Below are 19,559 nucleotides of genomic sequence, written 5' to 3'. Positions count from 1 at the left end.
AATGGCGTAAGCACCGGCCGCCATAAGGTACCCTTACTCGTGGAACGTCACATATGATTTCTCGCTGCATTTGAAAAGTAGATACAATGTAGTCAATGTACGAGTAGAGGGTTTACAAATGATTTAGGTACCTAGATGATGATTTTTTTATTTAGGTTACGTACATAATTGGTTTCTATCCCCAAGCAAGTATTTACCAGGGCCCTTATTCGACATGCTAAAAGTGACGTTTCGTGTTGATTTCCATTTGATGTGGGAAATATTGTGACTTGTCGAATTGCTATCATCAACACCTGTCAGTGAACAATATCCACACTAGAGGCGGGGCGTTGTACCGGAATAGTTTTTGGAACAGGTTTTTTGTAATAGACTACTTTTAGCTTGTCGAGTATTTAAAAGTACGAACTTTGATTTCTGAAATAAAACAAATATGAAACTTTCATCACCTCGTACCTCCATTCTTACCGTTACTTTAAGCAAAACAAAATTTTGTTAACAGACGGTCGTCTGGGCGTCTGTTGTATCTAAAAATAGTGTAATAATATATAATAAAAATATGTCAATGGATTCATAGCCTTCACTCAAAACGTCATAATATTTCCGACCCCTACCGAAATAATAAGTCGATATTTGCATAAATAATCCTTATTTGTAAGACGCCTAAGACCGGCAAATACGTAAACTGCCTATTGGGGGTCATACTCGTAAAAGTGGTATTTTAGACGTACTTTTGGTACGAGTAACAGAGACGTACTTTTGGTACGCAGTCCCAGCTCTAGTCAGGATTCTAGTTGTCAAATATAAGCGTGTCGAATACGTATTAGTTAACTGTCAAATGAAATTAGATCAACGGTAGACTTTTTTGTCGATGGGTATGGCTGCCATGTTTGGATTTATGACATTTGCAAGGGGATCCTAAGGCAGAGAGTAGTTTTTTCTGTACGATTTTGATTCTTCTACTCGACGCAAGATGGAGTTAGCTGCCAAATTCCGATCTTGGCGTTATAAAAATAAACCGCAAGAACCATGACAATGACATGCAGTTGCGTCGATGTAGATCTATCATAAAAACGTACATGTGACAATTGTCCAGGATTTAAAAAAATCTTGACAATTAATAAATGTCAAAAAGAAAACTGATTTATTATAAAAATACAAATTATATATAAAGTTTGATTTTAAAACCAATGGTCGTGGGTCCTAACCCCGGCTCTTAACAATGAACATCTTGTAACTTGTGTGCAAAATATCATTTAACTTTTACCAATTACTTTTCGGTTAAATAAAATATCACGAGGAAGAAGTAGCCCCAATAAGGTATATTTTCTCCCCTCTGGGTTAGAAGGTCAGATGGCAGTGAGACAGGGAGAGATAGTGAAGAATGCGGCAAAATAATCATTAATTGTGTTGTTAGACTAGCTTTTTTGTTAATATGAAAATTGATGCAACAGCAAGCTCAAAGCCCCCTATGAGCCAGAGCCTGTTAGGTGCAGGCTTAATTGGCTCATCCGAGGGAAGCGGAGCTTCGGCGACTAGCTGGTTGCGTCTGCTTATCAACTTCTTCCAATTCACTTTTACATCAACTCCTTATAAATTTGTAAATTAAGGTCAACTTTGTAAGAACTAATACCTGTGCCATACTATAAATTGGACGATATGCCTAATTAATTGTTATTAATGTTGAATTTTTAATGGCGTATAATATAAGACAGCGGTCGTATAATGACTGAGAAATTTGGATTTTTCTGTTTGAATAAACAGCAAACTGGAGACATTGAGATTAATTATAAACTTATTATTTTAGGTGTTATCAAGAAAAAAGGTCTTAACAGATTTATGAATAGGCATTGGCAGAAAAACAGGCGTCCGACCACGCATAATGGAGGATTCTATTTCTTTTATCATGTAGCTATATCTATATGACCTCTGCCGCCGACTTTTTCACCCGTTGGCGCCTGTGCCCAAATCCTTCTAAGACCGAAGTTTGCTGTTTCCACCTGTCCAATAAGCTGGCACATAAGACCCTCAGAGTTAGATTCCGGGGTACAGCCTTACAACATAACTATTCCCCAAAGTATCTCGGTGTTACACTGGACAGAAGCCTGACATACCGATTGCACATAGAGAAGCTAAAAAGTAAAATAAGGACCAGGATATTTTAATTACGATACATAAATAACTACTAAAACATGTTTTCTGCAAGAAATTAGTTATCTTATTATATTATAAAATATTTATTATCCATCTGTGATGTTTATTTCTTGTGAAGATATCGAAGTTTCGCTGTGTAGCACTTATCGATATATAATATGATCAAAATCGACCCGTCCACATCCCTAAAAATCCACACATACACATTTTTACGCACATATACAAAACAGTATAACCACCAAAATGGCTACGGCTTGAGTATTCAAATTTGTATTGAGAAAAGGCAACTATATCCTGTCTTTATTTGCCTCTCTATCGCTCGAATATGCAATACGCATGCACTCTTCGTCAAAATCGGTTTCAAACTTTTTCGACTGAGTACGCGCAATAAACGCCTAGTAGTAGTATTTAAATGTTTACCGTATTCATTTAAAGCATCGTAGGACAATGCCGCTATGTAAACTGTAAGGTGGGTCTTAAATTAGTGTGAGTTATTTTGGCACCGGACTCAACCTTCACGTTACAATATTTAAAGTATTGCGCTGTCATAGTAACGAAAATGATAAACACGTCAATCGGAGTAAACAAGTAACTAAATGATGCAAACAAGAAAATATTGCAAAATAGGTACATATATATGTACCGATAATTATTTTGTGTTAAAAATATGAGGCAAATTATACTGCCCGATTATACGGACTACATATTAAAAACGATTATCTTGGAAACAGTCAATAGGTGAACAAAGTTATAGTAAAATTGGTGCATAATTTCAGGGCTTGCCTGGCCCACGCATGATGTACCTACCTACCACGACCACGGCCGTCTCCTATTACTATTTTTTTCTAATTCCCTAACTAGCGAACAATATTTCATGTTCATAGTCTAGAATTTAAAACCTTAGCTACATATTTGTGGCGCTTGGGGTTGAAGTTGAAACCCTGGGATCCTAGCGTGGGTCTATGAGGAAATGTCAAAACGCCTTTTAAAGGTTTCTGGTGACCAGAGGCCTGGCCTATATTTCAATCGGCGGATCAGCATTGTTATCCAGAGGGGCAGCAGCCTTCTGGACACACCACCGACCGACCAGAATTTATTTATAAGTTTTTATCTTAAGTGTTTTTATGATATTTTATATATAAACTTACAGATGTCGAACCACCAGCAAAGTTTTTGAAGAGGTGTACCTAGTTCCTGGTACCAACTGGAAACTGAAACTAATAATCTAAACTCAAGAAAATGAAATATAGTCACAGAAAACTTTAATGTTTTATTTTATTAAAGAAAAACGTTAAAAAAATGTGTAAACAGAAATATTTATTTTTTAATTCGTAGTTGAATAACATAATATGTATTTAATCTCCTGTACATAGGAATCGTCTTTTTGTAGGTTTATATAAACAATAAGTACTTAGGTCGATTTAGGCATCAACTCATCACACCAAAATTTTGTTCTAACCGGTCACACCGCCAAAAGCAGTATTATTTGTTTCAACCCGTCACAAGTAGATTTAGTTCTATTAGGACACATCGTAATTTTGTAGCTATTGGTCAAACTGCAAATCTGTTCCTATTCGTCATCCCGTCAAACTGTTCTAACTAGTCACAAGGAGGATACCTAAAAAAAATTCACTACCCGCCAAACGTGTAATATAGACCATACAGTAGGTCTTAATGGTGATGGCGACTGTACAATGGGGTTGCGTATACATACAAAGAGCATTCAAATAGTTGGTGATAGACCAAGTGACCGAGTTACTAACAGTTATATTATATCTTTTTTATAAATAATGTAATAGCGTAATTTTTGGAAAAATAATAAAGGATTCATGAACCATCTCGTAATTTTTAAAAAACGGACTTTAAATCATATGCCTGAAAGATGTGTTAAGGTATACTTACAACTTGGATCGTGAACGTGGTTTAGAAGCAACTGGGTGCGGAGTAAATTGCTTGAATATTTTTAGAATTTTGAGCGTTTCTAGGAGAATATGTGGAGCGAGCATTATTCGACGTGTAGGTGTGGGTTCAACAAAAAGATCGCATGTCAATAGTGCTTTATTGTCGTTAAAATTCAATTAATAATCGCCTTTATCGACCATCAACCGTGTGGTCACTTTTTAATTGATTGACATTGTCAGGTATAATTTCACTACTCGCCGCCGCATTATTCATAGCGCATTACTTATCCTATCGGATACAAGATGTCGCTGATTCTTGTAAAGTTATGTTTAAAAAAAAAAAGACGCCTTACTCTATGCCATATATTGTATGAAAGGAAGGGTATTCCCTGTCGTACGTCAAAAAATCCAAGATGGTGCCCAAGCCCATGGACAAAAAAGTCTAGCAATAAATTCAACACTTGTCAAAATTTGACATTAGCAATCCACAGTCAGGTGACAATCAAATCAAACCGATCCACTTCGAGTTCAGAGCCATTACAAACTGTATAGTAGTAATAAACAAAGTTGATTTTAGTTTGATTATTTTTTCTATGAATGAGTTTTGATTGTTCCAAATGATAATATCCACAGTTGATAGAATCAACACTTGATACAATCAACATGCGATAGAATCAAGTGTTGATTTGATGTGGACGCGAAATTTGACAGTTGTGCATGTCGAATAAGGCCCCAGAATAGTATTTAAAGTCGACAATTTACAAAGAAGGTTTTATATATAAAGAAACAGCTTTTTCTTAAGCGTCTTCCGCGTGACTCGAGTTCTACTTTACCGTTGGGAACATCGCGGGTATTTTATTTATGTATTATGTAAAAAAACTTTGTAGTCAGATAAATACGTTTTCTTTATTTCCACTGCTCTGATTGAAAAAAGGCAGTCTAATATGAATTTGACCTACATTTGCTAAGTCTTCTTTTAATGTTTGTCAATATAAATAATTCTAATGAATGATTTATATGAATTAGGAGGAAAGACTTGCAAACTCAATATTAAATCAATTGAAAATAGATACTCTCTGTGCAACAGTACCTATCAGTATCAGTTCAATGCACCAACAAAATCAAGTCAATGAACCACTTGACGTTATTAATGTATTTTTAAAGAAAACATTGATCGCATTGTTTCAATCTTTTTTTGTCTTTAATATTACTTTTTGTTACATTTTATTATGTACACACGCATCATAAAGCATCTATGCATTCGCATTAAAAAACCGTAAATTACGACCAGCATGATGATAAACTGTTTTGTTGGAATAGATTTCTCGTCTGTGAAAATGTTATTATTGTGTAACCTCAATGTGTGTGACATCAAAATTGAAATCGATTTTATAATGACATTTAAATTTCAAACAGCTCTGAAAAACAAACGCATTTGATTTAATCTCTAATCGAATGCCACCGAAAACATAACTTATAAAAAAAACCAAGTCTCGCAACTCAGTTCTTCTACCGTAAAAAGTAGTGAGATCCATGTAATACCAAGTCGGTTAATTTATTCAGTCCCTATTTTTAGATTTTTAATGTTGATATGGTCACTATAAGGTGTTTTGCACACCTATATCTAAGAAAAAAGAGAGCCTTCTCGAGCGGATGTGATGATGATAAAATTATAAGCAAAAACATAAAAGTCGAGCTAAAATAAAAAACACAAAGAAACGAACAGTGATATACCTACAAGGGTATTTTCAAAATAAACACGCACATAAATATACAATGTTTTAAACATAACTATACATATATAACAGAACATTTCGAGTTTAGGAAGTAGTTGTGCTAACGTATGATGTTATTTTAGGATCGCGTAAATGATGGATTTACAGTGTTCACAAACACGAGAACGCAATATCGCCATCGCCAATATCAATCAGTTTCGCTGCCGGTCATTACCGTGATCCTCTACATTGGCTCTTTAGCCAAGAATGCCATGATAATATTATTGATGGCCCAGGAGAACGATGTGCTCTTGTCAACTTTTAGTTGATGACTTATGACCTGACAGAGATATCGGCACAGAAAAGAATAGGTACTTGTTCATTGTCTACCTGCCTGCGTATAACCAAGAACCCTACTTTTCAGGAGACACAAAAAACTGAATAACTTTTGTTACAATGTACCGATTGTTATACAATTTTGCACAGAATATTTAAATTACTATCTTTTTCATGTGTCATGCCTAGTTTCGTTCTACGTATTCTAAAAAGCAGTAATTATGTAGTTACGCCTCTTTACCACGACAGTAATTTCCGACATTTAGGTTGAAATTCTCTGAAAAATACTTGAGATTTATGGTCGTATAATTCATTTTTTTTCTTTTCGATAATGTAATCATGAAAGGTGGAAATACTGTTAATAATTCGAAATACTTTAATTTTACAGTAATTTAGTCATCATTGTGTAGTTTCTTCTATTTTTTCTGATTTTTGTACGCCCGTCTGGGCTGACGAATTTATCGTGTAAGTATCCTTCATTTGTGGTCGTATAATAGGGCGCCAAATTATATTTTGAGTAAATATTCATAAGTTCATCTAGATTTTACTATTAAAATGATTCTTGATGGTTTTGATAGTGTCACAACTGTCCACGAGATTAAGCAATGTCGACTCGAGCTGGTTTGTCCGAAAAGTAAGATGATTCTGTGCTTCAGAAGGCACGGTGTAAAGCCGTTGGTCCCGCCTGCTATCTATCCGGTGGTGCTCGTCATGAGAGCCATGTCAGAGGCCTTTGGCGGCTCAATAACTCTAACACCAGGGTTTGTAAGGTACATCAATTTATTCAATCTTACAACCCACACGATAAGAAGAAGTGTTTCAAAAGACAATCACGCCGCTTATTCTGATTTTTGCCTATAATAGCAGTCGTTTAGCCCTTCGGTGGGAGTTAGAGTTAAGACGTGTCTTACTTAAGAAAACTGACTTAACTGAATTCCAATAAGATCATTTTTACTATTTGTGATAGTAGGTTTTTATTTTATTTTATACCACGTCGGTGGCAAACAAGCATATGGCCCGCCTGATGGTAAGCAGTCACCGTAGCCTATAGACGCCTGCAACTCCAGAGGTGTTACATGCGCGTTGCCGACGCTTTAACAACCTGTACGCTCCTTTTTTGAAGAACCCCATACTGTATACCCTCGGGAAAACATCGGCAGGGAGCTCATTCCACAGCCGGAGCGTCCGCGGGAGGAAATTCCTCTTAAACCGCACAGTGCGCGACCATTTAAGCTCTAGGGTATGAGGATGAACACCCTGCCGACGGCGAGTGGTGCGGTGATAGAAAGTGGCCGTTGGCATCATGTCAAACAATTCTTCAGAGCACAGCCCATTGTACAAGCGGTAGAACACACACAAGGAGGCAAAGTCTCTCCTTAGACTTAATGGTTCAATGCCGCTTGTGAGTTTGGGATCGTCGACGATTCGTACAGCGCGCCTTTGGACTGAGTCGAAGGGTCCAAGCTGGCATCCAGGTGCTCCTGCCCAAAGGTGACAACAGTACTCCATGTGGGGTCTGACTTGCGGTTTATATAGTAGCAGTCTTTGCCCTGGAGTAAAGTATCGCCTAGCTTTATTGAGCACACCGAGTTTTTTGGATGCAAGCTTAACCTTCCCTTCCAGGTGGCCACGAAATTGGACGTCACTGGAAATGTCGACACCAAGGATCCCAATACTCCCTGATATGGTAAGAGCTGTGCATTGGAACTGTGGGACCACAGTAAATGGGGTTTTCTTAGCGGTAAACGCGCAAACTTGTGTCTTGGTGGGGTGGGGTAAATGGTAGTCACTTAAAAGTCGAGTAGTACAAAACGATTTATAGAAAAGAATTGAAATCGCTAGTGAAGGATGCATGGAAATTGCTAAGACAACACAATGACAGCTTTACTAAGAAAGCAGTCAAGAAACAATCAAACGATTAAATTAGAGTGCATTAACTAAAACAAAAGGTTAAAACGTATCAAAACTTGTATTCAGACAGTAAACATTACTCCTTCTTAAATGGTACCACTGGTAACAAAATTATAACTATTTTAAACAATAAAAAATATTAATCAAAACTTCTAAACGAATAAATACGACATCATTTATCGTCATTTCATAAAAAGAAACAATATTAAATCTTCTGTACTAATAAACCTAAAAGTAGTTTAGCTAACAACTTAACCCACTTACGTCTCCATCAAATTATAACAGAGGAATGTTACACTTAAGAATTACTTTTGAATGTCAACTTTTAAAATACAAATAAAATCTTAAAAAATTAGCAAATGTGACAACATTACTATAAATGTAACGACTTTCAGTCTTATTTATGGCAGGAATTACTAATTACGTCATAAAACTTTAACAGAGGACTATACATACTATAAAGGTATCACAGCCAATGTAACTATTGCACAGCCATATTTATAAAATACACACTTATTTATATAAACACAACAATAATAATTATTTATAAAAAACATGCTTTAAAAACACTCAGGTACAATTCACGTAATGTTCAGAAAATGTTATAAAAAAAAATTCTCTGGGTGAATGACTCCATTCCAATTCTCCATCAGCGGGTGCCACATTTTCTTTCTCGGTTTCAGGCCCTGGAATTTAAAAAACGCGTAAGGAAGAAGAGCAAAGCTTAGCAAATAGTAGCCCCAGCATTAGACGCACAAAGAGTAACCCAAAGACAAAGCAAATCAAATATTATCGAACCGCGACTAGAATGGGATTGAAAATGAAATCTTATTGAATACATTATAAGGATTTTTTATTAAGTAACACCGACAAGAGCGAGGCTCTTAAATGAAGAAGAACATGTAAGTACTAAAATAATCACTAGAATTTTATGTTAAAATATTTTTTTTTTTCTAAAATATAATTTTTCGGACCAGATTTTATTGCTAACTGTACTTTTTTTCCTAAAACTTCACCTACTCTTCAAGACAAATCAAACGAGCCCAAACACGATAAGATTATGTTAAGTGATTGAGGAGTTCATATGGCCACCTTCCGTCTCCATCATCAGATCAGTACCATGGTACCAGAATATTGCGTTTTACACATGCATGCAAAATTTCAGCTCAATCGGTAACTGGGAAGTGGATCAAATTTAACTAGTAAAATTTTTAATACAACCTGTACCACTCGTTAGTGTATTTCAAAGTCAAATATTTATTCCGCAAATGACTGATTCTACCATTTCATTTTACACAATGACAAGTTAACGGCCCTTTTAGATAATGTTAAAACAGAAGCGCATATTTCATGAAATATCAAGTATTCAGTAAGGTATTTATTTTCATACTTATTCCTAAAATAAGTTGTGATGAATTACTTACCTTTTATTACCAAACTAAGAATACGAGCGCTCCGCTTCATTGTTATTATTCGCACGAGATGCACACCATACTGTAACGCACTAGACACTGACTGAGAGACAGGCGGCCCTAGTGCGCTTACCCGCTTGACAGAAAGGGATAGCAATATGCGGCAATCAAGGACGCTGTCCCCGCGCCCCTTTGGCCCGGCATTATTTGAAGGCCAACGTAATTTTTGTAAGGTCTCGGTCTCGGCATTCTCGGCCAAAAATCGAGCCGAGATCTCGGTCTCGGCTCTCGGCCAAAATGGGCCGAGATTCTTGCCGAGACCGAGACTGGGCAATGATTTGTCATTGGTGAATTTGAATTTTCCGCGCACGAGCGCCGGGGTCTAAGTCACCCGTTGATTGCATCGCCCGGTTGGTGTGACGTTTTTTGTGATTTTGATTGGTTTCGTACCAACATTTAAAGCCAATTACTTATCAAATACTAAGTGTTGGGATGGGATAGGCGCGGTTGCAAGTAATGACTTGTTCATTTGGGTCTTTTCGTTTTGTGACTTTTGTGGTTGTTGTTATTGATTAATAAATGAGTGTATATCGTAATGGATGTAACTTCGATGAACTTGTTGTGAGTGGAAGATGACACTGGATATTTTGATATATATATATTTGTGTTAACGGGTAAAAACAAACTGTAGGTAAATACAAAACGACACCTGTGGCGGATATTTTGGGTTACAATATAGAACTCTTTATTTTGAATTTTGTTATTGTACCTCTTTTTGTGCATATCCGTACTGAAAAAACCAGCCAAGTGCGTGTCGGACCAAGCATAATGGAAGGTTCCGTACCTTCATACAATACAAAAAAGCCGTACAAGCAAAAGAGCGTATATTAGTGGCACTTTCGTTGTTTTAATAAGAAGATCAGTTTTTTTATTACTCTTAAATGACTTAACCGACCATATTCAAATTAATTTTCCTTAAAAAATTATTTGCTTAAAAGTTTTTTGCTCTCCCGGTTCGAAAGTTAGTGGGGATCACACAATTTTTTAGGGAGCGATTATTTCTAAAAGTATTTACTTAATCAATAAAACGTTTTAGCAAGCTTTATGTACTTTTAAAGACCTATCTAATGAAGTGCCACACACAACTTGAAAATATATTTTACAATTTTTTTTCGAAACTAAGTAGCGACTTACATAATATCTACACCTACACCTATGTCTACACCTATGTTCCAAATTTGGTTATAAAATATATCATATAGTTTTTGAGTAAAATGGCTGTGACATACGCACAGACCGACAGACACAAGGACATGACGAAACTATAATGGTTCCATTTTTGCCATTTTGGCTACGGAACCCTTATAATACTATTTTATAGTGCTACGAATTGATTCTGATAAATCGTCGAATTTCGATTATAAAAACATTTATAGTGTAAAATACGTCTTTTTTTTGTTATTTTATAAATTCTCGGTCTCGGTCTCGGTCTCGGCCGAGACAAAAAAAGCGTTCTCGGTCGGACCTTAAATTTTTGTACGGTCGTATGTTCATACGCCTCTTTGCCGCGACGCACTTTGAGGATAGTTGGTAAAAGTTTATGGACGTATGTATGTAAGTACGCCTATATAGCGTGACACTATTTCGTGGTTTGCACTGTCACGTGAGAGAAGTGTTAACGTACGCCTTTATACTCCGATGAATATTGGGGACTGAATAAAAATATCGCTTATACGCCTTCAGTTCGGCTTTTTGGAACGACATTAAAATGATGACTGTCAGTTATACGCCAAATGATTTTTTAATTATTTAATTAACTAATTGTTATGATAAAATTATGAAACAAAATTGTGCTTACGTATTGTTACAAGACAGTACAATACGATGCTGTTAAAAACGAAAAATGGCATTTTTGCGTATACGCCCCTTTGGCCTGAAGCCCTCGATATGAAAGAGGGTAAATGTGCCATTATTTATTCGACCATAGTAAGTCTGATGTAAGGAAGGTAATATGTGGAGGGACAAAATCAACAATAACGCACGATATGGAAAAAATATGTACTTTAATGGGATGACATCTTCATACTATTTGACGGCTGCTGTCAATTATCATTATAATAACTAATGTGGCCCATACCAGTCAGGAACGCGCCCCAGTCATGCAAAGAGCGAATTCGAATTTTCCTCTTTCTTGCATCGGATTTTCTTTTGGCTCTCTAAGGTTGTCGCTTTGCTGTCAAAATTGCATGTATTATAGAGTCTGTGAGGAAAGAGAAGAGTCGTGGAATGTATGGGGCCCAATACATTCCACGACTCTTCTCTTTCCGAACACTCTTTATAAATTATAATTTATGATCTATAATTTTTACGATTACTTAAGACGTTTCCTGTTAATGTATCTGTTTGGATAGGCACCAAAACAGAGTTATTGGAGAGAGAGAACGTGTTAATGCATGGCCACACATTGTGTATAAATAGCCAACGCAAATGTGTGGGATCTTATGAATTGATTGCTTGGAGCATCATGTGTAAATGATTTGATTAACAGTATTTAGTTTCCCCTTTCCCGTGTAGCCAACATGCCCATCGTTAATGATTGGCTACGCTGGCTGTTTTATTTATTTTGTTTACTTCGGTATTTTGGTGACACCAATATGCTACTTATTTTTTAGTCTAGTTAAGATATTTAGAATGCGGTCGCACACGATAAACCAACTAGCGATCGACTATTTTGAACTGACTTTATGATTTTAAAAAGAGGAGGTCTAAATTTTGTTCTTTGTGTTCCTATTAATGTTCGTTACTTCATAACTCCGTTATTGCTCAACTGATTTAGAAAATATTTCATTTATTGAAAGTAATATATGTTACTTACAATAGAGATTGTTCCATTTCTGACAGAAAGATGTGATGCCCAGCCCTGAAGATGTGATCCAATGAGGAATCAAGGGAACTCCTCAAATCTCAAAGGCATATTTTTTTGTATTTTTAGCAACAAATCAAGCATTTGCATTAAAAAAAGACATTTGATGAAGTGGAACTGCTGTTGATCATAGAGGAACTCTTCACGTTTGGCGACTTGTTCTCTTTGCTATGTTTGTAAAACAAGATTTTAAGGCCACATTTTTGTCAAGCTCGAGTTGTAATGATGGATTCTATGAGGAATTGAGGGTATTCTTGAACTCTTGTAGAAGCCTGAAGTATACTTATAGCGATTTAAATAGTGATTTTTGGTTAAATGGAATTGCTCATGAAGACCAGGAACTTCTCTACGACAAAAGAGTTTTTAAAGACTCGAGGCTAATAATAATATTAATAATTGTTATGAGATGTATTATGGTTGTAAATTATATAAGTGACATTTCAAACTGTTTTGTGAAGTCATTTTTAAATATTTTTTCGCAAATGAAACGTTCGTTTACAGTAGATGTCGATATCCCGTGTGAAGACAGATGCATATGTTGATCGCTGTATCACACTCATATTTACCACCAGCGAGAAATGGTGGGCGAACAAATGCCTCGAAACGGGTCGACTTATCATTCAATATACATTTACTTACCATGGCAGGCAGGGAGGCGAATGTAAGCGCCGCGTAGTATGCCTTAAGGCTGTACCAGCGGTTGAAGTACTCTCTCCGGAGCATTCGCACTTCAGTGGGGACTGAAAAATAAACCATTTAATATTAGTGTGTAAAAACGTTTGTTATTTAATCGAATCGAATCGAAAAAAGGAGAGCCGTTAAGTAAGTTTTATGTACCAAAGGGTCAAACCGGACCCTATTACTGAGACTCCGCTGTCCGTCCGTCCGTGCGTCCGTTCGGCTGTCACCAGGCTGTATCTCATGAACCGTGATAGTTAGCCAGTTGAAGTCATTACAGATTATGTATTTCTGTTGCCGCTATAACAAGAAATACTAAAAATAGAATAAAATAAATATTTAAGGGGGCTCTCATACAAAGAAGTGATTTTTAGATAATGGTACGGAACCCTTCGTGCGCGAGTCCAACTCGCACTTGGCCGATTTTATTATACAAAACTATAAAGCATTTTCAGTAGGTATTTGCAAAATTTTAATAAACTTACATATAAGTACAGGTATCATTATGTAAGTGTACATGAAGAATACAAGGCAGCTGAGGCAGAACTTGAAGTTGACGATGGGTGAGCTCCCGTCGTTGCCCACGAGGAAGAATATGCAGCCCACCAGCATGGCCGACATCACGTGGTGAAGCAGCTGGATCCAGAGGCCTGTCTGTAAACAAAACATGATAATTGTTCAAACGAAAAAGTTATTGATTGTAGAATAATTAAATTCGTGCTTCGAATTTGAGAGCAAGTTTATGACGCTATACCATTCCGTATATTATATGCGGTGGAATGTTTGACAATCCGTTGCCAAAAAACATGGCGCCGCTTACAGCGACATACTTCAGATGCAAACTCGAGGAACAGTTTTTGTTAGGATTTACTTTTACAGTCAACAGAGAATTAACTAGTTTAATGTATGGAACTCGAATTTTTAGACTAAGGTCTCAGACTTATATTCATAAACCAAATGTCGTGTAAGTGGACTAGGAGGTGGTGCTCTTTATGCGGATAAGAGTTAAATTAAAGAATAGACTACATAGCCCCTTAGTACTTTGGTTAGATCCATAACAGAGATGTGAATTATTAATTGCCGTGTATCACATATCACTATTCTACAAATAGTGGCTCTGTGAGCTATGGGCCTTGCGAGCATAACCTTAACCATTTACGGCATATGCAACCATATATGGCAGTTATAATATTAAACTCTATAAAGTTAAGATTTAAACAAAATATCTTTTTTAAGACATGCGTTAAGGGGTTAAAAAAAAACGAAATAAATGTATATCTCAGCCATTTTGAAAATTTTTAAAAATTGAATCGACAAAAGCTCTATTTAATTATAAAACCTGTTCACAAAATTTCACGAGAATCGGTTGAAAATTGCGACCTGTAGAGGAGAACATCCCGATATACGAAAGTATTTTTGCCCAAGCTGAAACGGAGTTTGACTAATTCAGCAAAAAAGTGTGAACCTACTGCATTCCGTTTGTTCTGCACAAACATCCTGTTGGTGAGGACGAGGAATTGCGTCAGGAAGGTGGTGGGGAACTCCATCTTCTGCTCCAGCTCCTTGGCCACGTGCTCCACGAATATCCGCTGAATTGATTCATCGGAGTGCAAAACAGGTCGCCTGTGAACAAAATGAAGGATAACAAAAATGTTAAAGTACAAGAGTACAATGTCTGATTGTCTGAAGGTAAACACTCAAATGCGTAACAACGTTACAGTCCAAGATCCCAGAGCCGCCAAACCTTACTTATTTTGTCATGAATAAAATGTATGGGATAATATAGTGTTAGTATTTACTTTTAATGTCAGCATACTTGCTATATTGGCCCGACGGCCATTTGTCCTTTACAAAGGTGCTGTGCTAAAGGTAGGTAAAAATATTACTAACTTTTCTCAATATTGTCATGACTGATTATTATGTACGTTTTAGAAAATATGGTTAAAAATTGATAATCAACATTGCCAGACCATTTCCGCCGGCGGTAACTTTTACCAGACGCTTTAAAACTGTGAATAAGATATTGTAACTTTACTTATATTCTCACATTCGATTTTTATATATGATACTCTGGGAACTTTACCTAACGCGTAAATTATTATCAAACTAGCGACCCGGCCCTGCTTCGCACGGGTATGTATTATACTTATAAACCTTTCTCTTGAAACCGCATCAAAATCCGTTGCATAGTTTTAAGGATCTAAGCGTACATTTAGGGACAGACAGACAGCGGAAAGTGACTTTGTTTTATACTATGTAGTGAAGCTGGTCACACGGCGTTGCATTTAGATATATTTTGCATTGAATTTGCACTCGATTAAAAGTATCTATATAAATCCGCCTCCATTATTTATTTGGGAAATAAAAAAAATGGTTTGCGGTATGTTCATATTCTACGTTATCCTTTCATCGGTTGATCTAGCGGGCATATGATGAACGGAGTTATCCACGAGATCAAACACCACGCCATGGAAACAGGTAGAAAATATTTTTATCACGCTGTCACGTAGACAAGTGCGACCATCATATCTATACTGAAACATAATCTTTATTATGTCTCCAAACACACTGTGATGATGATGATGATGATAATAATAAGTTGAATTCTTCTGAAGAAGAAGCGTGCATGCGCGTTAAATAAAATACCTACTATATGTACTGCGCTAAAGGCAAAGCGAAGTCAAAATTAACTACGATAAACCGAATTCCTGCTCCTCCTTGTTCCAATTAAGCCAACGACGATACAATTCATGTACGAATTTGTAAACAGAGTAGGTACAACATCTCTGCTTAAGCGATGCTTGTACCACTTGTAGTAGATTTGATGGAGAGTCGAGTTAAATTGATAGACAATTCGATTACATGTACACAGTTACACTGGCTTGGGAATTTGTCAAATGCTCCTAACTTGTAGCAGTATGTTCTTCTTTTAAATTAACTTGTATTTACATGTGTTTCCAGTGTTTCTAGACGTTTTGAGTATTTAAACACATTTCCCCACTTTTGTGTTAAAGTAACGATTGTAGGTTTTATATAGCATTTTACACTTCATAATAAAGAACAAAAGATATGAAAATAGAAACTATAATCCCATCAAAAACATTTTCATATAAAATGGTGCCAAGATGAAACCATAAGTCTAGCAATGTAAAAAAGTTATCAGATCTCTTGTAGAGCCAAGCTTCTAACTCTACAAGCCCTAACTTCACAAACTCTACACCTTAGTCAAAATATATGGCTTGGCCGTTTCAGAAGTATATATTGAGAAAAAACGTTAAAATCTGCGCGATCGCCAGATCTTCTGTCTCAAGATTAGCGCGGCGCGCTATAACTATTGTTCGTTTTTAGGGTTCCGTACCCAAAGGGTCAAACGGGACCCTATTACTAAGACTCCGCTGTCCGTCCGTCCTCGCAAAACGTATCAGTATTGCGATACAACGAGGAAATGCCGCCAGCATCCTTGGTACAATGCCTCAAGGGCCTTTTTTAGATATAAGCTAGTTATACCTAGTAATCATCTGTATATATCCATTATGTATATTTCCTCGTAACTGCCCACTTGATGTTTGATGTATATAAATGAAACTCATATAATAGGGATGATGACACATGTTGAATTTTGTAACAAAATCTAGTAAAATAGCAAATGAGCAATTTATCGCAATTATGTGGTTATATAATATTAAGAAATGATAAAAAAATATTTAAAAATAAACTAATATTTAGAAATGATAAAAAAATATAAGTAGGACCTGAAAGTTCCAAATTAAAGGTTTTTTTTTATTTCCAAAAAGGTATAAAGTAAGGGTACCATTCGATTCCTTACATTTTATCCAAAAAAATATTGTACAGCAAATATATACATAAACGCAATATTTCACCGACAAAATGTTTTTCATACTTCAAGATGGGCTCTTGGTGACCGTGACGTCACGTTTGCTTATCGTTTTGTTGGGAGCGTTTCGCGAGTGAAGTACGACTGTCGAACTTTGACTATCATTTCTGACTTTTGTATTGCTTTAATGCAGTGGGTTCCATATATACATTTGATTCTAAAAACGAACCTGAACGATTGATAACATTAATTAAAAAAAATACATCTAGCCTATTGTCAATGTCATTTCATGCTATTTGTTATCTTATGATTATGAGAGCATTATTGTGCTTTGAAAGACCGAGTCGCCTATTTGAACAATTTTTGTAGTGTTAATGTTGTAATTAATAAAAAATTGTTTTAATTACTCTCGTGTCTTAAATTGCAACGTACCTAATAATCTCCCCGTTTATATGAAAACTTATTTAAAGGTAAGTATAATATGTATAACAAAGCCTCATACATCGAATCATCAAAACACTCTAAGGTAGGGGTATTAGAAAATAAAACAATGTTGTCAGATTCTTGCATACTTTTTCACATTCAGGATGGCAGCAAACAAGCGTATGATCCCGCAGATGGTTAGGGGGCAGTGCAGCCTATGAAAGCTTATTGCAAAGCGTATTTAGGATTCATTCTAGGTACTTATAACAAAAACATACTTACTCCATTTTCGGATGCAAAATTGCAAAATGTTGAATTTTTATATGGCCTAATGCCTTGCGATTTAGATATCTATATATCCTAAAGCAATGACGATCCATTTCATAACCACAAAAATGCAAACTTTTTCATGCGTCATGCGCGCTGAAAGGTGAAGAGATCAACAAGGAAAATTATAATGAATAAGCCACGGATTATATGATTAAGCAGTAATAGTAGGTAGGTACATAGCCTCTTCCGATATTTCCACAGTTTAACTGGTAATGGGCGTAGATAATTGAAATCCATTAGCTAATGTCAAAAAAACAATAAACGAAGAATATTTAAATCTGTATTGAAACTTCGGAATTGAAAGTACCTAAACAAATTAATTCTCGATAGACTCAACACGAGAATTTTAGACTAACATTGTTAAAAGTTTGGCCCTTAATTTTAAGGCTTAGCATTATTTTATATTCGTATTTCAATAATTGGGACAAAGCTCAAGAGAATAGCTATCTCAATATACCCACTTGTACCTAAATTCTGTTCACCGCATAAAAGCTACATATATGCCGATACGCCTTTAACGAGATTATTCGTTGTTGAAGTGCTTACCTAATCCTCCTAACTTTACCTACCTAGCTAACTAAATCATAACTCACTAGTGCCTACTGACATAAGTGCTACCTTTGTTCGATGAAATGTCGTTATTGTAACAGTAATAATATACGTCTATTTATTGAATAAGTTTCTAAGAGTATTGGGGGTAAATAAGTTGATTTCAGTTCGATAGTAAGGAAAATAAATGGAAATGATTAGTAATTTAACCTTGTGAAGCCATGCGTATAAAACGTTGTATACCTACATTATGAAATGTAATTGAAACATTTATTGAATAATAGAAGAGAACGCTTTTCAGTCTATCGAGGTGGTATAATATTATCATATTTAAGTGAGTAACTAAATAAGATCGCTGGTCCTCCTAGAAGCTCGGTGTTGAGGACATTTTATCCTTATATTTAGTTATGTAGCTACGTATTAATTTTTTAGCATAGTTGTAGGTACGAGTACATACAATTGTAGAAATGTATTGAGCCCACTGAGCTTCAACAGTGCGTCCTTTAGATTCTTGAGGTTTAACGTTTAGCGTTGACAAATATAACGGATATTTTCATCTAGCCTCATAACCTTACAATAGATAAATTAGGCCAAAATACTTCGTATTTCATCTATAATTTTAGATTATGTTAGCGATACTTACCCCTCATCGGATATGAGGGGTATATCAGAACATTCATAAAGATCTTCATACGAGTATCTTATCACAATCCACCAACTTGAAATATTCGTTAACCGCCTTTTAAATACGTTCTGTACCCCTAGTGTAAATATTTTCGACAGCAAAACGTGACGTACGCGTTTGCGTTAAGTGTCATTTTGTATGAGATTTTTGACTTTCCAAAACGTCCCGATTGGCGCGCTGTTCAAAAACCCATACAAAATGAGACTTAACGCAAACGCGTACGTCACGTTTCGCTATCGACTAAATTTACACTAGGGGTACTGAGCTGAACTACGTTTTGCATCATTCGTTTTAATGATTATTATTTCTTTTATTCGTAAGAGAACTCATTATACACTAAAATATTTTAAAATAAAATCATAGATAAAAGTACATAGAGTGCTAACTCCATACATCAGCTTTGTAACCACTGCGACTGGCGACTGCCAATAATTGTATTGGTCAACAATTTACAACTAATATTACAAGCAGAAGGCATTAGCTGAAAATGTTAAGCACTAGACTTTTCGTTCGTCGCGACATCTACTGTCAAGTAGCAGAACTGATAATTCCGCTACTCGATGCTAGATGTCGAGTACAAAAATAATAAGAGTTTCGGTAACAAAACTGAAGTATCGAGTGAGCACTCTATTCTTACTTATTCCTCTATGCATAAATTTAATTATTATGACAAGACATCTGATGTTGCCACTTTATTTAATTTATACAAT

The 19,559-nt window shown here is 35.9% G+C and overlaps 1 protein-coding gene and 1 long non-coding RNA gene across 5 annotated transcripts in view; one reads left to right on the top strand and one right to left on the bottom strand.

Annotated features, from left to right (window-relative positions):
* The window catches only part of LOC133534628 (ATP-binding cassette sub-family G member 1-like), a 202,273-nt gene that overhangs the window by 27,106 nt on the left and 155,608 nt on the right, over positions 1-19,559 (bottom strand). For 2 of the 3 annotated variants that reach the window (XM_061873839.1, XM_061873838.1), the window contains 3 exons: positions 14,497-14,650; positions 13,513-13,681; positions 12,989-13,089 (listed from right to left, as the gene is read on the bottom strand). In XM_061873839.1, coding sequence (XP_061729823.1) covers positions 12,989-13,089; positions 13,513-13,681; positions 14,497-14,650 — 424 coding nt within the window. Of the gene's footprint in view, positions 1-11,454; positions 11,660-12,988; positions 13,090-13,512; positions 13,682-14,496; positions 14,651-19,559 lie in introns of those variants that run through there. The other variant, XM_061873840.1, reaches the window with a different exon arrangement.
* On the top strand, positions 182-3,417 carry LOC133534639 (uncharacterized). 2 transcript variants are annotated; one of them, XR_009802064.1, is made up of 3 exons: positions 182-1,317; positions 1,805-2,889; positions 3,302-3,417. It is a non-coding gene; the product is annotated as an uncharacterized LOC133534639 (long non-coding RNA). The 2 variants fall into 2 exon arrangements; XR_009802063.1 differs by lacking the exon at positions 182-1,317 and having other exon boundaries at positions 1,332-2,889.

The sequence above is a fragment of the Cydia pomonella genome, chromosome 2 (assembly GCF_033807575.1).
Source record: "Cydia pomonella isolate Wapato2018A chromosome 2, ilCydPomo1, whole genome shotgun sequence".
NCBI lineage: Eukaryota > Metazoa > Arthropoda > Insecta > Lepidoptera > Tortricidae > Cydia > Cydia pomonella.
The sequence above is the reverse complement of the archived record's forward strand: the minus strand, read 5'-3'. Positions and strand labels throughout refer to the sequence as shown.